Source organism: Carcharhinus amblyrhynchos, chromosome 10, assembly GCF_965287045.1.
Source record: "Carcharhinus amblyrhynchos chromosome 10, sCarAmb.v2.hapA, whole genome shotgun sequence".
NCBI lineage: Eukaryota > Metazoa > Chordata > Chondrichthyes > Carcharhiniformes > Carcharhinidae > Carcharhinus > Carcharhinus amblyrhynchos.
In genome coordinates, this window is record NC_137333.1 from 88,116,349 (window position 1) to 88,137,018 (window position 20,670).

Sequence of the window (20,670 nt, forward strand, 5' to 3'; positions counted from 1 at the left end):
GGGAGTTGATTATAGAATCATAGAATCCCCACAGTGCAAAAGAAGGCCATTCAGCCCATCGAGCCTGAACTAACAACAATCGCATCCAGAACCTATTCTCATAACCCAAGGTATTTACCGAACTAATAGCCCTAATCTACACATCTTGGGACACTAAGAGGCAATTTAGCATGATTAATCAACCTAACCCGCACATCTTAAAGTAAAGTTTATTTATTAGTCACAAGTAGTCTTAAATTAACACTGCAATGAAGTTACTGTGAAAATCCCCTAGTTGCCACGCTCCGGTGCCTGTTCGGGTACGCTGAGGGAGAATTTAACATGGCCAATGTACCTAACCTACACATCTTTGGAATGTGGGAGGAAACTGGAGCACCCGGAGGAAACCCACGCAGCATGGGGAGAACGTGCAAACTCCACACAGGCAGTGACCCAAGCTGGGAATCGAACCTGGGTCCCTGGCACTGTGAGGTAGCAATGCTAATCACTGTGCCACTGTGCCGTCCCAAAGTTTACTAAAGTTTATTACCATTATGAAAATGTTTATCGTGTACAAAATAATCTAACAAAGTTAAATGCACAAATCTATCTCGATATGAGCCATTACATTAAATCCAGACTTACAAACGACTTTTTGCTTCCGTTAGATGTTTATTCCCGATTTTTGCGTGTGGCAAGAGACATCCAGACTGCAGACCAAGAGGACCCATCAAAGTCTTCCAACAAAAGCAAGAAGGGGACACCAGAGGAGAAACACACTGAGTACGCTGTCCTTGCATTGGTGCCCGTCTTCTGCATTGTTGGATTGCTTGGAATTCTTGTCTGCAACTTTTTGAAGAAGAAGGGATATCGCTGCACATCGGAAAAAGAGGCGGATGAAGAGAGCTCCACTGGTAAAGATAAAATCTGGAGTATAGCTTTTGTTTGTATGCCATTTTGCTTGGTTTCACATTGACTGTGGTAGTAACTTGGGCAAAGAGATTTGCAAAGGTTGCACCTGTATTGGAGTACCAGCAGTGCCACTGGCAGCACTGGCTACTGCTGGTACTGCAGCTAGGCCAAGAAGGATATGTTTAGTGATGGACCCGGATCGCCAGGTAAGTTCAAAATTTTGCTGCATCTGGGTTGGCAGATCCTGGTGAAGTATGTAGGGGCCGGGGGGTTGGGGGTGGGGGGTGGGGGGGGGGCTGACACGTTCGATAGGGCAGAGGGGAAAGTAGACACTATGAAGGAAAATTGAGAGGGAGGGCCTCCAACTGGCAGTATGGACTGGAAAGAAAGCCCCATCATTGGACAGCAGCCCACATGGACAAACCTGCTGGGCTCTGTGCTGAGTGCAGATCTCTCATTGGCATTAATTTCTCATTTAAGGGCCTCAATTTATCCATGGGTGGTTACCCTACCCAATATCCCACTCCCAATGCCCCCCATCATAAAATTGGAGGGGTTGGTTTGCTGTTGATGGTATGCATTCTGTTTTACTGCTTTCCACCTGCTGGTAGCCTGTCAAATCCAATGCAATTTCAACATTTCTGGGTTGGTCATGATAATAACTGCCTATTTTAAGAAACTAAAGAAGAAGGGCAGCACGGTGGCACAGTGGTTGGCACTGCTGCCTTCCAGTGCCAGGGACCCGGGTCCGATTCCCAGCCTCAGGTCACGATCTGTGTGGCGTTTGCACATTCTCCCTGTGTCTGTGTGGGTTTTCTCCCACAGTCCAAAGATGAGCAGGTTAGGTTGGTCGGCCGTGCCAAATTGCTGCTGAACATCAGGGGGACTAGGAGGATAAATGATGGCTGCAGGAATAGGGGGGATGGGTGGAATGGCCTCCTTCTGTACTGTGGGGATTCTATGAAAACTTTGACACTGCAGTTGGTGAGCAAGGTGGGAACCAGCACTCAGACTGTCTCCAGACCTTACAGAGGAATATTTAATTTCTGGTTACTGTCTTGTTTTCTCTTTTTTTGCTGTTCTACTTTTCTCTGCCGATTCTCCTCTGCCTCCTGCTTTTCACTTCCCTGATTTATTTCCTTTTTCTTCTCTTTTCTTTCTGCCGTTTGACTGATCAAACTTCATAACTGCTGAGTGTGACCAATCTTAATTGTGGCAGTTTCTTCCCCTCGATTGAAGCCACCATTTGCTCTGAGACCAATTATACAGGGATGACTAAGATCAGCGAAGCCACTAGGGACCAATTATTGATCTGAGCACTTTGCCGTTCTGTCACCTTAGAAGCGCAACAAGTGGTTTGTTTATCCACTGTTGTCAGGAAGCCTTTAGTGAGGCTCTTTCTGATGCATGCACAGAATAAATACGTCCACTTCAGTGCATTTTCCAATCATGGGATTCTCTTTGTTGTCTGGTTTACAAGCTGTGGATGGACAATTACAGGTTTCTTTCTCCCAGAGTAAAAAATACTTATTGAATCACACAGATATTTTTGCAGGAAACTTTAATAATTGTTTTAAAATTTTATTTATTAGTGTCACAAGTAGGTTTACATTAACGCTGCAGTGAAGTTACTGTGAAAATCCCCTAGTCTCCCCACTCCGGCACCTGTTCGGGTTTCACTGATGGAGAATTCGGCATGGCCAATGCTCCTAACCAGCACATCTTTCAGGCTGTGGGAGGAAACCGGAGCACCCAGAGGAAACCCACGCAGACATAGGGAGAATGTGCAGATTTCACACAGACAATGTCCCCAAATGGGGATCGAACCCGGGTCCTTGACGCTGTGAGGCAGAAGAGCTAACGAGTTATATAATACTCTCAGCATTGGAAGCAATTCTGGGCCGCAGATCTGAATGTTCCTAGGGAAACCGACCTGTGATCACAGAAGCTTTCATTTCTCCCTTGTTATTTACTATCATCTCTGCATTGTGTTCAAAGCAGAGGAAGACTTTTTTCCGGTATGCTTTCAGCTGCTGGTTCAATACCTTTGGGTCACTACAGGTTTTACTCTCCTGTGGGTAGAATTGTCTTAAGAACATAAGAAATAGGAGCAGGAGTAGGCCATCCAGCCCTTCGAGCCTGCCCCGCCATTCAATAAGATCATGGCTGATCTGTCGTGGCTCAGTTCCACTTTCCCGCCCTCTCCCCATAACCCTTAATCCCCTCTCTTATCAAAAACCCATCAACCCGCGTCTTAAAAATATTTAGCGAGGCAGCCTCCACCACTTCAACGGGCAGAGAATTCCAGAGATTCACCACCCTTTGAGTGAAGAAGTTCCTCCTCAACTCTGTTCTAAACCGTCTACTGGTTTGCATTCAGATAACTTCCTATCCCTGCCTGGTTTTAATGCTGTTGCTGTATTAACCTACTCCTTCCAAAGGGGTTGATAGCTACATGAAAATGCATTGACAGAGATTTAGTGCCATGTGCTTGAAAATTACACAAAACTGACCTTACAGTTAAGGAAACGTTGGTGTATGGTACCTATAAAAAAATTGAATGGTGGCACAGTGGTTAGTCCTGCTACCTCACAGCTCCAGGATCCATGTTCACCCCAGGCCTTGGGTGACTATGTGGAGTTCGTATGTTCTCCCCATGTCTGCTTGGGGTTGTTCCAGTTTCCTCTCACATTCAAAGATGTGCAGATTAGGTGGATTGGCCATACTAAATTGCCTGTTAGTGTCCCTAAGTGTGTAGGTTAGATAGATTAGCCATGGTAAATATGTGGGGTTACTGGGATAGAGTGAGAGAGGGGGTCTTGTAAGATATTATGTCAGAGAATTAGTGCAGACTCAATGGGCCGAATGGCCTTTTCTGCACTGGAGGGATTCGTTGAAATAAATCACAATTGAATTCCAAACATAGGATGTTGGGACCACATAGTCTGTCGGTTAGCATCTGTATAGAGAAGTAGACAAGTTAATGTTTTGGGTGTAAACCTTTTATCAGAACTGTAAACTGTAAGGTAAACAAGCATTTTTAAAAAATGACAGAGAGGTTTTTAAAGAGCTCTTTAGACAGAAGGCTCTTTGAATGCTATTGTCAGAGGGAGCAGTTCAGGAAGAGAGTGCCAGGGTAAAACGGGCTTGATGTTTGAAGCAGAGGAAGATAAAAAAGATGATGCGAAGGATCAGGGCAGTGGAACGTGCTTCAACAAAGAGCCACCATAGAGTCCAAAGGTCTTTTCTGTGCTGCCACCTTCCACAATTTTATAATCAATAAAAGGGACAAGGGGAGAGCTCTGTCAAAATTCAGAATGTTATTTTGTTACGTCATGGTTATCCGTTCAGACAGAACATTGCCAGCATGAGGCAGCACCCCTAGGAATGAAGGGGAGAAGAGTGGGGATTAAGTTAAAACTGCTTGAACTCCCAACAGTCATTCTCAATGCCAAATATTTCTTTAAGGAACTGCTATTGAGCCTTCATGAGGTGTACACACACTGTCCCACACTTGGTGCACATTGTTAGGCAGCTATGATGGGACAACTTAGTTGTCACCTGGATGGCAAGCCTGTGAATTATCCGGTTTTCACTGCCTAACCCTAACCCTATCTGAGGCCTACATTGCAGTGGCTGTCATTCCAGAAAAAGCCCTGCCAAAAAATATCATGATCCATAAGGCCGGAAGAAATAGGAACAGTAATAGGCCATTCGGCCTCTCGAGCTGCACCATTCAATGGGATCATGTTGATTCTATATTCCCCTTGTTCACTTTCCCGCCCTTTTTCTGTAACCCTTGATTCCCTTACTGATTAAAAGTCTGTCTGTCTATTGAACACAAAGACTCCGCCATCACAACTCTTTGTGGCAAAGAGTTCTAAAGACATCCGACTCTGTGAGAGAAGAAATTCTCCTCATCTGAGTCTTAAATTGGTGCCCTTTATTCTGACACTCTGCCTCCGAGACTCCCCCATGAGGTGAAACATCCTCTCAGCATTTACCCTGTCAAACCCATTAAGAACCCTTTGTATTTCAATGAGATCATTTCTCATCCTTCTGAATTCCAATGAGTAGAGGCCCAACCTACCCAACCTTCCTTCATAAGACAATCCCTCCATACCGGGAATCATCCTAGTGTACTTTCTCCAAACTGCGTCCAATGAAATAATAACTTTGCTTAAATAAGGGGACCAAAACTGCTCACAGTACTCTAGATGCAGTCTCACCTTTTACATGTTGCAGCAAGACTTCCCTACTCTTATACTCCAACCCCCTTGAAATAAGGGCCAACATTCCATTAGCCTTCCTGATTACCTGCTGCACCTGTGTGCTAGCTTTCTGTGTTTCATACACAAGTATCCTGAAACCCTTTGGTGTTGCAGCTTTCTGAGGTTTTTCTCCATTTGATTAATATTCTATTCTTTTGACCTCCCATCCAAAATGAACTTGCCTTTTCCCACATTATACCCTGCTTGCCGACATTTTACCCACTTACTTAATCTATCAATGTTTTTGTATGCTCCTCATAATTTGCTTTTCCACCTATTTTTGAGTGGCCTGTAAACTTGGCTTCATGTTGATTCACCCTCATGTCCTCCTACCTGTCTCAGCAGCGCCCACTTCCTTAGGTTGGGCTGCTGTTGGAATGACTAGCCCTGTGATTGGCCCAGTGTGATTGGGAGCTCAGCTGTGGCCTGAATTAGACAGCGAGCTGTGAAGTGGCCAATCAGGAAGCTGCTTCTGAGAATATACTTCCCCCAGTCTGGCTGCTGACAGGAGTGGACTCTGGACCCCCTTTGGGTCCCAATGCGAGAGTCAGGTGGCCCCGGGAAAAAGATGCCTGTTAGTTGAACAGTAAAAAGTGCCGAGAGGGAGGATGATGGATGTATGATTTATTCATGGTAAATAGGAGATTCAAACCCCATTGTCATTGGCTGCCTTTAGAATTAAATGATTAGAGACATAGGCCAGAATTTTACCGGCATGTCTGCCCCAATTCCGGCTTGGAGAACAGCATTCTCAATTGGCCTCGGGCAGGATGGTACAAAACTCGGGCAGATGTGCCGGTAAAATTCCATCCATAGAGTCATAGAGGTTTACAGCATGGAAACAGGCCCTTTGGCCCAACTTGTTCATCTGCCCTTTTCTTTTTAAACCCCTAAGCTAATTCCAATTGCCCACATTTGGCTCATATCCCTCTATACCCATCATACCCACGTAACTATCTAAATGCTTTTTAAAAGACAAAATTTGTACCTGCCTCTATTACTACCTCTGGCAGCTTGTTCCAGACACTCACCATCCTCTGTGTAAAAATTGTGCAAAAACCTCTGGACACTTTTGTATCTCTTCCCTCTCACTTTAAAGCTATGCCCTCTAGTTTTAGACTCCTCTACCTTTGGGAAATGATATTGACTTTCTAGCTGATCTGTGCCCCTTATTATTTTATAGACCTCTATAAGATCACCCCTCAGCCTCCTATGCTCCAGAGAAAAAAATCCCAGTCTATCCAGCTTCTCCTTATAACTTAATCCATCAAGTCCCGATAGCATTTTAATAAATCTTTTCTGCACACTTTCTAGTTTAATAATATCCTTTCTATAATAGGGAGACCAGAACTGCTCGCAGTATCCCAAGTGTGACTTTACCAATGTCTTGTACAGCTTCAACAAGGCATTTCAACTCCTGTATTCAGTGTTCTGACCAATGAAACAAAGCATACTGAATGCCTTCTTCACCACTCTGTCCACTTCCAAGGACAATACCACTATGCTACTAACCTCTTTGGCAGGCTGAAAGTATTCACTTGATGGGGCACAGAATCTGGTGCTGATTTGCCTTTGTTAATCTATATTTGCATATTAAATAGACAGCAATGTCCTGTCATCACTGTCTGGAGAGCAGTCTGTATCTCAGTGACAGACATCTGGAGAAAGACTTGTTAAAATCTACCCTACTCAAACAAAAAAAAAATTAATTGACAAGGTAGTACATTTTTGGAGGATTGTTCTGGTAAACGTTTTTTTGTTTAATGACATTTAATATGGGGACTTAATACGTTGTATTTCAAAGCTAACATTTGCCCAGTTAACCTAGCCACAGTACTTGTAAATGTTACATGAGCAATGTTGAAATTTTCCACAAAATTTGACCCAGGCGCCATTTAAAGGATTTGATGTTGCATTGCTTCCCCTTTCAATACAGCATTGTTTCCAAATTTATTTGAAATCCAGTTTCATCTCTGATGTGTTGGTGCTAGCTGGCTGTTTAGGAACCTCTCTAACGTTGAGGATTTAATGTTTAAATTCTGGCAGACTTCATGCAGATAACACTGCACAAGACAAAATCTAAATATACCAATTCTTCAAAATTCTTCTGAAGAGAATTTTTCATTTGAAAGCGTTATGACTAGTTCGGTATTTAAAAATAAAATCCAGGCTTAACACTGATGCAATATGGAAATTATTGCAATCTTCATATAAACAGAGTTCCTATTTTAACATATTTGCCTTTGGTAATCCTTTGTGTCTGCTTGTCATAGATTATTCACCGTTTCGTTGTTTGCTGAGAGTCAACCCCAGTGCCTATATAGATAGGATGTTGTTTATAAACCAACTTGGCACAGTGGTTGGCACAGGAGCTAGCACTGCTGCCTCAATTCCAGCCTCGAGTCACTGTCATTGTGGAGTTTGCACATTCTCCCCGTGGCTGCCTGGATTTTGGTCCGAGTGCTCCAGTTTCCTCCCACACTCCAAAAATGTGAGTTGGATTGGCCATGCTAAATTTCCCCTTAGTTTGATTTGATTTGATTTATTATTGTCATATGTATTGACATACAGTAAAAAGTATTGTTTCTTGCACGTTATATAGACAAAGCATATCATTTACAAAGAAGGAAGTAAGAGAGTGCAGAATGTAGTGTTACAGTCATAGCTAGGGCATAGAGAAAGATCAACTTAATGCAAGGTAGGTCCATTTAAAAGTCTGACAGCAGCAGGGAAGAAGCTGTTCTTGAGTTGGTTGGTATGGGGCCTCAGACTTTTGTATCTTTTTCCCAAAGGGAAAAGGTGGAAGAGAGAATGTCCGGAGTGCGTGGGGTCCTTAATTATGCTGGCTGCAGGAAGTGTAGACAGAGTCAATAGATGGAGGCTGGTTTGCATGATGGATTGGGCTACATTCACAACCTTTCGTAGTTCTTTGTGGTTTTGGGCAGAGCAGGAGCCATACCAAACTGTGATACAACCGGAAAGAATGCTTGCTATGGTGCATCTGTATAGGTTGATGAAAGTCGCAGCTGACATGCCAAATTTCCTTAGTCTTCTGAGAAAGTAGAGGCATTGGTGGGCTTTCTTAACTATAGTGTCGGCATGGGGATACCAGGACAGGTTGTTGGTGATCTGGATATCTAAAAAGTTGAAGCTCTTGATCCTTTCTATTTTGTCCCCTTTGATGTAGACAGAGGCATATTCTCCTTTACACTGCCTGAAGTCGATGACAATCTCCTTCATTTTGTTGACATTGAGGAAGAGATTATTGTTGCTGCACCAGTTCACCAGATTCTCTATCTCATTCCTGTACTCTGTCTCATCATTGTTTGAGATCTGACCCACTACAGTGGTGTCATCAGCAAATTTGAAAATTGAATTGGAGGGGAATGTCTCAGGATGTGTAGGTGCTCAGGGGGATTAGTGGGGTAAATGCATGGTGTTGTAGAGATGGGGCCTTGATGGAATGCTCTGTTGGAGTGTCAGCCCAGACTCAAAAGGCTGAATGGGCTTCTTCTGCACTGAAGTATTCTATGAAAGTTCAACTTGTCACATGAGATTGTTCAGAGAAAGCAACCTGACTTGATTATCGGGGAAAATGTAAGGAAAAGAGGAGGGCTAATAAAGATCTGGAAATGTGTGCCAAGTCTTTTTTTAACTTCTGAAAAGGTTATGCTTTATTGATTTTAAATGATTTATCCAGTACCGATATTCAGAACTAAAATCGGCACGGTAGCACAGTGGTTAGCACTGCTGCTTTACAGCGCCAGAGACCTGGGTTTGATTCCTGGCTTGGGTCACTGTCTGTGTGGAGTTTGCACATTCTCCCTGTGTCTGTGTGGGTTTCCTCCAGGTGCTCCGGTTTCCTCCCACAATGTGAGGAGGAAATGAGATTGATTGGCTGGGAGGGATTATGATTGGTGCTGACTAGATAGGCCTTTTTCTGCACTATAGGAATGCTATAATTCTAGGTGCGATTTGAGATTGTATAAAAATAAAAATTCAGTTTTACACCGTCCTGAATCTTTTACTGGTGTCTGCCATGAATTCTCCCATGGTTCCTCCTGCAGGTTCAATAGCAAGGTGGGAGGTTTGCGGGGGGGAGTGCGAAGGGGTGGATTAGTCCCAGGATGGGAGGATTCTGCCACAGCTTTCATGGAGTAAACATTGCAAAGCATGGAGTTGCAAACAGTTTCAGAACTAAATGGACCCTTGTATCAGGGGGATTAGCAGGGTAAATATGTGGAGTTATGGGGATGGAGCCTGGGTGGGATTGTGGTCAGTGCAAACTCAATGGGCTTCCTTCTGCACTGTAGGGATTCGATGATTCTGCAACAGAACTTTTCTTTTGCCGCCCGACTGCAGACGCCTTTGAGTCTGATCAAATCTGCAGAAGCTTCAGCGTTGGTTCAGTCTGCAGACGCAGCATCTAGTGCAGTATCACGCCTGCCAACCAGGGAACTCTTTTACTCAATCCCGGGTCTGTACTGATCTTGGATAGGGTGATGATTGTAATTAGTTGGGAAGAAGGTGGGAAGGGGTAGGGGGGCAGAGTGGAAGGGGGGATGATTGATGGCTGAGGAGAGGTTGACAAATCGTACAATCTATACAGGGTGAATATTATTCGGGGTGGGGGAGGTGGGTGGGGGACGCATGGGTGATATTGCATCCTGCGCCCTGGTCGACAAATTGGTCTTGTATCTGCTGACTTTAATACAGACTGTTCTGCAACACTAACTTGATGGGGACCTGGGAAGATGCTGAACAGTGGGGCTTCTGCCCCTCACAGACAGATAGTCCCACCTCAAAGGCTACAGGCCAATCTTATTGGCTGACAGCCGAGTAGTCCCAGCAGTGCCAGAATGCATTTAGTGGCCATTGCTGGGACTGCAAGGAGTCTTGAGAAGGAAGATCACGAATGCTGAACTTAGAACATAAGAACATAAGAAATAGGAGCAGGAGTAGGCCATCCAGCCCTTCGAGCCTGCCCCGCCATTCAATAAGATCATGGCTGATCTGTCGTGGCTCAGTTCCACTTTCCCGCCCTCTCCCCATAACCCTTAATCCCCTCTCTTATCAAGAACCCATCAACCCGCTTCTTAAAAATATTTAGCGAGGCAGCCTCCACCACTTCAACGGGCAGAGAATTCCAGAGATTCACCACCCTTTGAGTGAAGAAGTTCCTCCTCAACTCCGTTCTAAACCGCCTCCCCTTTATCTTGAGGCTGTGCCCCCTAGTCCTACTGTCCTTTCTGAGCGGGAAGAGTCTCTCCACCTCTATCCTATCCATCCCATTCATCATCTTATACGTCTCAATGAGATCTCCCCTCATTCTTCTAAACTCTAGCGAGTACAAGCCTAGTTTATTCAGCCTCTCCTCATAGCTCAATCCCCTCAACTCCGGTATCAGCCTAGTAAACCTCCTCTGCACTCCCTCCAGGGCCAAAATATCCTTGCGCAGGTGCGGCGCCCAAAACTGCACACAGTACTCCAGCTGCGGCCTCACCAATGCCCTATACAGCTGCAGCAAGACCTCCCTACTTTTATATTCAATCCCCCTCGCTATGAAGGCCAGCATCCCATTCGCCTTCCTGACCACCTGCTGCACCTGCAAGCTGGGTTTTTGCGACTCATGCACAAGGACCCCGAGGTCCCTCTGCACCGTCGCCTGCTGCAGTTTTTCGCCACGTAAGTAATAGTCCTTCCTACCATTCTTCCTACCAAAGTGGACCACCTCACACTTGCCAACATTAAATTCCATTTGCCATTTCCTGGCCCATTCGCCCAGCCTATCTAGATCCTTCTGCAGACTCTCCACACCCTCCGCACAATTTGCCTTTCCCCCAATCTTGGTGTCATCAGCAAATTTCGACACCCTGCACTCGGTTCCCTCCTCCAGATCATCTATATAAATGGTAAATAGCTGAGGCCCCAGCACCGACCCCTGGGGAACCCCACTAGTCACCAACCGCCAATCCGAATAGCACCCATTGACCCCCACTCTCTGCCTCCTATTTGACAACCACCCACGCTAACACCCTACCCCCAACTCCATGTCCCCTGACCTTCTGCAATAACCTCTTGTGAGGTACCTTGTCAAACGCCTTCTGAAAATCCAGAAAGACCACATCCACCGGCTCTCCTCTATCCACTGCCCTAGACACATCCTCATAGAACTCCAGTAAATTTGTCAGACACGACTTCCCTTTAATGAAACCGTGTTGCGTCTGCCCTATCAAGCAATTCCCTTCAAGATGCCTCGCAATTTCCTCCTTAATGACGGATTCCAACATTTTACCTACCACAGACGTTAAACTAACCGGCCTATAATTCCCCGCCTTTTGCCTGGCACCCTTCTTAAACAACGGCGTAACATTAGCCGTTTTCCCTTGAAGCTAAGTTTGGTTGGGCATTTTCATTCGAAAAGGAAGGGGAAATGGGGGTGGTGGTGGGGTGGGGGGTTTGGGGGGGTGGGTGGGTGGGGTAGGGTTTGAGAGGCCATTGGGGGAGAGGCACAACGTGGCATACCTCTTATTTCCTGCCCTGAGTTGGGAAGATGGTAGGATGGTCATTTTCCTTTTGCCTTTTCCCACCTACATTAATAAGGAGCTGGAAAGATGCCCTAAAGTGGCCTTTACTTGGAAACCTGAGGGTCTCAGTAGACCTACGGGCAGGCAGGTTGGCTGACACCTTACCCACCCCCGACAACTCAGAGGGTGAAGGCAGAGGCAGATTTGCAACAAAACACATGGTGCCTTGGCATAGGGCCCTGACCAATGGGGGTGTCTCGGGCCACGTGCTGTCTGTGGGCACCGATCCGAACCTGATAATTCTGCATTTGCTGATAGACTCAAATGCAACATCAGCTCTGATTGGCCGAGCTTTAAGTTTTATTTTTTAATGTCACAAGTAGGCTTACATTAACACTGCAATGAAGTTACTGTGAAAATCCCCTAGTCGCCACAATCCGGTGCCTGTTCAGGTACACTGAGAGAGAATTTAGCATGGCCAATGCACCTAACCAGCACATCTTTCAGACTGTGGGAGGAAACTGGAGCATCCAGACAAAACCCACGCAGACACGGGGAGAATGTGGAGACTCTGCACAGACAGTGACCCAAGCCGGGAATCAAACCCAGGTCCCTGGCGCTGTGAGGCAGCATTGCTAAACATTGTGTCACTGTGTCACTCATCGAGTCACCCTAGAGCAAGAAAACACTGGTCTGAATGTTGTTTGAGGTGCCTGAGAGATAGAGAGGCAGCAGAGGCAAAGATCCAGTGTTTTACTTAGCGAGAAACACAGCCAGTAGGTTTCTTGACCTCAATCTAAGTCTGGGGAGGGGGCTTAGACCAACCAAGCAACCAGAAATGGTAAGGCGAGGTGAGGTGCGAGGTGCAAATGGGTCCGGGTGAAAAAAGCCATGAAGTGGTGAGCGAGTCAGTTGGTATTTGGAGCAGCTATCAGGCAGCGAGTGGAGCAGTGATGACTTGACCCCCCTTCCTCCAAGCATTGAGGAGGTCAAAAGCCAGCTCTTCCAGAAAATTCATTAATATTGTGGAGTTAATGCAATGTGACACTATCAATCTAGCAGTCGACGGAAAATTGAAGGCAAGGGAAGAGGGTGAAACTTGGCAAAAAGAAAGTTTATCATTTTATTTTAAGAAGTTTGGAGTATAGAGCAGTGCACAAACTGCACATTCATCATCATCCACCAAAAATATGAGTGAGTTATTTGATGACTTACACTTGCTGATTCCCAGAGAAACCACACTGCCTGAAAAAATTAAACAAGAAGTGGAATCTGAACTGGCCGTGGAACTACAAGATATTTATTCTGTTGAAGTGAAGGAAGAACCTTGCCTTGAAGACATTTCCTTATGGCCAAAATCTGTTCCATTTATTCAGTGCCACTTAGTGGCACTAAACAAACCGCAAAACCTTGGTAATGTGAAACATTTGAGAAAAGTGTTTGAGGTCAAAGGCTGAAAGCAGATTAAAAGTCTTCCTAAGTCTTCCTAAGAGAAATAGGATGATAGAAATTGGTTGATTATTTTTCGGAAACCTCAAAAGCAGAGTACTGTTATGTTTGCAAATAATTCCCTGACCCTAGTAAAGGTAAACAAGCACTCTTTGGTGGAATCTCTAACTGGAGAAATATTGGAAGAGATATTGTTGATCATTAAACTTCCAAAACTCATATTAAAGCTCTGTGTGCATTCATTCAAAGATGTAAATTATTTGGAAGTATTGGTTCTGTGTTACTGACTCACTTTGAAAAGGAAGGAAAGTCTTGAGACATTTTTTTTGTTGTTTATATCCCATTCAATCCAATTCAAAGTCTCAGCAAGTGACACATTCCCGATCCAAGCTGACATGACAGGCTCACCACTTCTTGTCTTGGGCTTGATCTACATGATCCAAGCTGTTTGGAGTAGGCATTGCACCTCCTCTGAGGCTTGATCTCATTTGCATCTTAGCCAAAGGGTGCTTAGGTGCTGCTTTAAACAATTGCTTCAAATGGAGCCTCCCTGTAACTTCATGACTTCAATGCAGGACAGCAAGGTCGAGAAGTGACATGTTGTTGCCACAGTTTAACTGCTGTCTTCTTTGGGACTACCTCTAAGAGGACATAATGAGTTGTCATTTTCAACTCAAAGGGGTTATTTTTTAGCCTGTCTTGAATATCTCAGTGAATTTGATGAGTTTCTCAAAGGGCACTTGAAAAATATTGTGGCTCAGGGAAGACCAACTTTTTAACACACAGAACCTACAATGACTTTATTACTATAATGGCAGAGCAACTCAGAAACCAATTCACTCATAAAGTTAAAGATGCCAAATACAATTCTAACTGATTCAACACCAGATGTGAGTCATGTGGACCTATTAACATTAATTTTAAGATATGTGACCAGCAATGGTGAAGCTGGGGAGTGATTTCTTTATTTCGTCCAATTACATTCCCACTGAGTGTCTGGAGACAACTGTTTTGGAAATCATTTCAAATTAAGGTTGGACATCAGAAAACTGTTGTGCACAGAGCTTCGATAATGCTGCATATACGGCAGGAAATGTTCACGTCTAAGGCTGAACATTGCAAACCCCTGTGCATTATTCATCCCATGTTTCAGTCACTCCTTGGGTTTAATCTGCAATGCTGCAGCTGAATCCTGTGAGGCAGCTGTCCATTTTATTAACTATGTTCAAAATGAGTATGTCTTTTTTCTGGTTCCACGCATCCATGCTACAATCACACTTGGAGACAGCAAATGAAAAACATCTGATGGTCAAAAGAATTTGTGACACCAGGTGGTCTGTTCTTGAAGATGCTGTTTGGAACCCTGTCGGTATGACGGAAACTTTACAAGACATTGCCACACCAAATTCAAAAAAAAACAAGTGTGAAAACTGAAGCAAAATCCTTAGCAGAGAAGCTGGTAACCATCGAGCCTGTAGCCTACCAGGAATCACTATCTTTGGAACAATAGAATAGAAATCCTACAGTACAGAAGGAGGCCACTCGACCCATCTAAACTACACTGACTCTCTGACAGAGCATCTCACCCAGGCCCACCCTTATTCCTTGTCCCTGTAACCCCACTCATTCACCCTACTAATCCCCCTAACCTACCCATCTTTTGACACGAAGGGACAATTTAGCATGGCCAATCCACTTAACCTGCACTTAATCTTTGGACTGTGGGAGGAAACCAGAGCACCGATTGGAAACTCGCGTGGACACGAGGAGAATGTGCAAACTCAACACAAACCGTCAGCCAAGAGTCAAACCCTGATCCCTGGCACTGTGAGGCAGCAATGTGCCACTGTGTCATCCTTATAGTAGATGTGAAAATTTAGGTTAAAAAGAGTGCTTTTCTTGAACATAGTTATTAGCAATTGTCTCAATTCATGTATGATGCAATGTGGCTAATGCAATTGAAGAACATTTCGCAATATGATGGGAGATGTGAAACCCAGCACTAATTCAGTCAAATTCCCACCCTGTACTTGCGTAAACCTAATATATTCTTAGCTAATGGAAAATCTAATGGGGGTTAATTACTCAGTCTTGTCCAGGGTCACGATGGAGCAAATAGAATTTGGAACCCCTAGGGTATTATGGCATTGCAGTCTCAGCTTAATGGGGAAGTAGGCACAGTGTGATGTCCTTGCCAAATACATTGACCTCAGGTCGCCTGAGTATAAAAGTGGTGTGAAACTGCAGGAACCAATGATAATGGTGTGCAATGTAGGAGCCCAGTCAACAAAGAATTTTGTTAACAGTCTGAGGCTGTTGTACGAAAAAGATCATTTCCTCTTCTGAAACAATTGGGAAATACCTCACTTTTTGGTTTGACCCTGGTGTATTTTAAAGCTGCTCTTTGTTCGGAGAGGCAAGACAACAGTGCGTTTTAGTTATGATGTGCACTGTTCACGTGGTGGGTTGCTAATCTCAGAAGGTCTAGTGGTTATTCTGATGGGTGAGTGACCCAGAGGTGAAATCCCACCGTGGTAAAATGTGGATTCAATAATATTGCTAAGTTATGATCCGGCACCAGAAAACGGACCATGAAAGGTGCCAGGCTGTTGTAAGAATCCAACTGGTTCACTCATACCCTTCAGAACCTGCCACCCTGGTCTGGTCAGTCCCACCCTACATAGTTGTAACATTGCTCTCAGGAAACAAGGGATGGGCAGTAGCTAGTGACTTGTCAGTTTTGCGTTAACCGTAAGATCAAATAGAAAATGGAAGCCAACAAATAGTCATGTACTGAACCTCTCAATGATGGACCACACAGAACAGCATTAATACAACCTCTAATCGATTAAGGCATCAGCTCTGATTCTCAGCAGCAACCTTGAATGTGATCTATTTCATGCCCCTTTCTTTAGTGCTTTCTCTTCTGTCCTTGCCTTAAGGTACTGACTCTTACTGAGATGTGGTTCCATGGACACCAGTAACTTATTTTTTACAAGGACTATTCTTCAAATGTATACGTTGACTGTAAATGTTGATAGATGATTCCATGGTGAATACAAAGCGCAAAATGGCAGAGTGTTGGTTCTGGTGAGAAAAGCGATGTATTTCTCTCCAGATCTTATGGCACTGTCAAGAAAACCAGGTTGGCATGTTTCACATTGTCATGTAGAGCGGCGGGGCCTTAACACACCGGGAAAGCCTGGCTGCACTGAGATTGGGGCACCACGTTTAAAGGCGTCCAATCACACCAAAAGATAACTTCCCTCCGCCTCTGCAATCATAACTGGTATTCACCACCCCCATCCAAACAGTCATAGTACCAATGTGGCAATGCCAAACTGTGGCAGAGGCATTGCCAGGGCACTGCCTGGCCATATCCCTCTTCCCGGGGGGCTATACCCACCTTTATGCTTGATCCTTAAGACAGATTCACATCTGGGTGAGTTTGTTGTAAACCATGCTGATGTGATGTGATGTTGGCGAGGTTTCAAAGTACACCTCAAAGTCAATATGTGACGGGGATATCATAGAATCCCTACAGTACAGAAGGAGACCATTCAGCCCATCGACTCTTGCACCGACTACAATCCCATCCAGGCCCTTTTTTTTAAAACTTTATTCCAATCCAATCAAGTCAAATTAAAGCCAATTCAGATTCCCAACAAGTTGGGACATTCCCGATCCAAGCTGACAAGACAGGGCTCTCACCTCCTGTCTTGGGCTTGATCTACATGATCCAAGCTGATTGGAGTAGGTGTAGCTCCTCCTCCAAGGCTTGATCTCATTTGCATCTTAGCCAAAAGGCCGAGATGCCACTTTAAAAAATTGCTTCAAATGAAGCTGAAATGTAACCTAATGACTTCAACCAAGTGCAGCATGTCGATACTACACTGGATCTTAGCCAAGAGGCCGAAAAGCGATTCCCGTAACCCCACATATCTACCATGCTAGTCCCCCTGATACGAGGGGCAATTTAGCATGGCCAATCAACTTAACCCACACACCTTTAGATAACATGTTAATGTATTCAATCATATTGAAATCAAAATGTATTGACTTATTGCTTCTGATAATTCCCTGCATGAAGGATCCTTGCCAGTCGCTATGCGTCCATCAAATATTTTGACAATGGATTGCTATTGACAAGTGCACACGCTCTCCACTTTGCAATAGTCACAGGAGGTGCCTTATTTTAGGAAAGGACATTGTTAATATAGTGTCTTTCATGATCGCAGGACTTTATAACCAGTGAAGTAGCTTTGTTTTCAAATTTGCATTAGCTGTTGTCAGGCTTTGGAAGCGGGTCCAGAAACACAAGGAATGACAATGCTGCTGAAATGATATGGAGTTGCTGGTGTTGGACTGGGGTGGGCTCAGTAAGAAGTCTCACAGCACCAGGTTAAAGTCCAACAGGTTTATTTGGAATCACTCACCTGATGAAGGAGCAGCACTCCGAAAGCTCGTGATTCCAAATAAACCTGCTGGATTTTAACCTGGGGTTGTAAGACTTAATTCTGTTGAAGTGAAGTTGTTTTGTAAATGGGCCTTGGGATCTATCATGAGCGTAGAATCCCTACAGTGCAGAAGGAGGGCATTCGGCCCATCAGGTTTGCATTGACCTCTGACGAGTATCTTATCCAGGCCCTCTGCCCCGCTCTATCCTCCTAACCCCACACATTGACTCTCTGACGTGTATCTTATCCAGGCCCTCTATCCTGCTCTATCCTCCTAACCCCACACATTTATTCCACTAATTCCCCCTAACCTACACACCTTTGGATTCTAAGGGGTAATTTAACATGACCAATTTGTTTAACCCGCACATCTTTGGAGTGTGGGAGGAAACCAGAGCATCTGGAGGAAACCCACACAGACATGGGGAGAACATGCTAACTCTGCACAGGCAGTGACCCTAGGCCGGAATTGAACCCAGGTCTCTGGCACTGTGAGGCTAACCACTGTGCCACCCTGCCGTCTCATCATTGCTCCCTCCACCTTCCCAGCCGCGGGAAAGAATGAATATTTCACCTTGAGAAGGTAAAATGTTAGGAGGGATGATTCTGTGATTTTTGGGCTCCCACTACACTCTTAAGATATTGTACTGGGAAATCACAGGCATGTAACTTTAGTTACCTGATGCAGCGCATCTGAGAATCACCTGTAGGATGTCAGACAATTGGAAAGACTCTACAGGTTAGTTGCTGCTAAAAGCAGTCCAATTCTGCAGCAACCCTCCTCATTTCCTTCCTCTCTTTTACAGCTGCTATTAATGGAGATGCCTTCAAACCGGATGAATCCAATGAAGACACCATCGGTGTCCTGGTACGGCTGATCACAGAGAAGAAAGGTAGGCTTGCAATTTTTTCATTCTTATCAATTCTAGTTACCATGGCAGGCACATGACATTTCTTAAATATTAATACAAGAAATCTGGGTTGGTTATTTGAAACTGCTCTGCTATTCAGTCAGGTCACTGTTGATCTTCTATGTTGATTCCACCTCACCAAACCTTGGGATGTCCGACAGCTAAAGGAAAACAAGGACTGTCAGATCCAAGAAGTAAATGCCTTTCTACAAACCTACTGGATGCAGTATTTTTGCCTTGCCAAGGCCTGAAATTGGTTTGGGAGGATTGCAGTACTATCTCTTTGCCTTTTCTCCCTACCTCTTCTATCTCCTCCAATCCCATAACCCTCAAAATGTCTGCGCTCCTCTAATTCTGGCCAAAATTGTGCATTTCCAATCATAATTGCGGCACCATTGGTGGCTGTGCCTGCAGATTCCTAGGCCCAAGCTCTGGAATTCCCTCCTTACACCTCTCTACCTCACTTTCATCCTTTGAGACACTTGGTAAAACCCACCTCTTTGACCAGGTTTTTGGTCACCTGACCTAACATCTCTTTATGTGGCTGGTTATTATGTTTTGCTCTGTAATGCTCTGGTGAAACTCCTTGGAACGTTTCATTATGTTAGAGCCACTGCATAAATACAAGTTGTTGTTATTTATTTTTCCGTGTGCTATCCTGGAGCCAGGTGCTCAGGGAAAGAGGATAATGATGCCTTTTCTCTGACAACTTTTAAAAGTCACACACCAGCAGCTTGCCCATTCCCCAGGGAGCCAGCCTTGCTGGAGACGGCCTTGCTGGAGACGGCCTTGCTGGAGATAGCCTTGCTGGAGACGGCGTCTCAGTAGCCGGAGGGAAGACCATTGGACCAGAGGCTCCATGGCCCATTGACATGGGTCCAAGGAAGGAATGGCTGACCCAAGGTCATGTGATTATCACCCTGCCCCCTGCCACCAAGCTGGCCTGCCCTTTCATATTGCGTGGCCTTCTGCCTCCCTCACGCTGCATAACTAATTTAATTTTGGTGCCGAGGACACCTCCATTTTGAAGCACTCTTAAGATCTCGGAAATTTTCCCAGTAACTTCATTGCAGTGTTAATATAAGCCTACTTGTGACATTAATGAATAAATAAACTTAAAACTATCCATCCGAGCTGTGCCTTTCTCTCTTGTGGGGACGCCGAGGTTCCAGGGTGACTAACCCTGAGATTGGACGGCGAGCATGGAAGCACCCGACTAGGAGACCGCCTTTAGAAGAATAGAACCTTCGGTCAGGCTTCCAGCAAGTACAAGATCAGGGCCGCAGTTTGGTCACAATGTCAGGATGCTAAAGGCGATAATAAAATGCAGCCTTGACTCTGACAGTCACCTGGGTGCTGATTCTCACAAAGTAAAGGGCATGGGAGACAGAAGATGAAAAAGTTCCTGTTTATCCAGTAAATAAAGATGTGTAACCTGTGTAGGAAGAATTTCCCTCCGTTGTTGTGTGTGTGAGTATTACACCTGTTCAGTAAAACACACTGTTTCTAAAAGAATGTTTTTGAGATACAGGACAGAGGAAATTTTAAGATTGCCTTTATGGGGGAAAGTTCGAGAGACCATTAAAAGATCCATTGGCCTCATAGGAACATAGGAGCATAGGAATTACCTAAAGAGCAGACACAGCACTGCAGTACCTCTTCTGGCCACTACAGAGCTGCACCTGGAGTTGACCAGCATTTGTAGGACAAATATCATAGGAACATAGGAATTAGGAGTGAGAGTAGCCAAATCAGCTCTTCGAGCCTGCTCCATTATTCTATAAGACTATGGCTGATCTCTATCTCATCCTAACTCCACTTCCCTCCCTTTTCCCCAGAACTTTTTATCCTGCTTTTGTCTCTTTCTTGAATTGGGTGGCAATTTCCAGTCTTGGAGTGGACGCAACTGGAAAATCCTTTCCCTGATATTGCAGCCGGAGGAAGATCCATCTTAAATTGTAGAATTGAACTCCCAATAGTACTGGGTGTAGGTTGGTTTTGTCAAACTTAAAGCCCAAACTGGTTCCCGATTAATTTGTGAAATGTCAACTTCCAACAATTGTGGTCGCATTTCCATTCATTTTGGTCAGTGATTTTTAAATGCAGTGTAAAATAGAGCAGCAGATCCCTTCCTGTTGTGGATCTAACCATCCAGCTTTGTAGT

The 20,670-nt window shown here is 44.7% G+C and overlaps 1 protein-coding gene across 1 annotated transcript in view; it reads left to right on the top strand.

Annotated features, from left to right (window-relative positions):
- The window catches only part of relt (RELT TNF receptor), an 89,994-nt gene that overhangs the window by 45,173 nt on the left and 24,151 nt on the right, over positions 1 to 20,670 (top strand). Inside the window, exons 6-7 of the mRNA XM_080197537.1 lie at positions 648 to 893; positions 18,402 to 18,488. Coding sequence (XP_080053663.1) covers positions 648 to 893; positions 18,402 to 18,488 — 333 coding nt within the window. The remainder of the gene's footprint in view (positions 1 to 647; positions 894 to 18,401; positions 18,489 to 20,670) is intronic.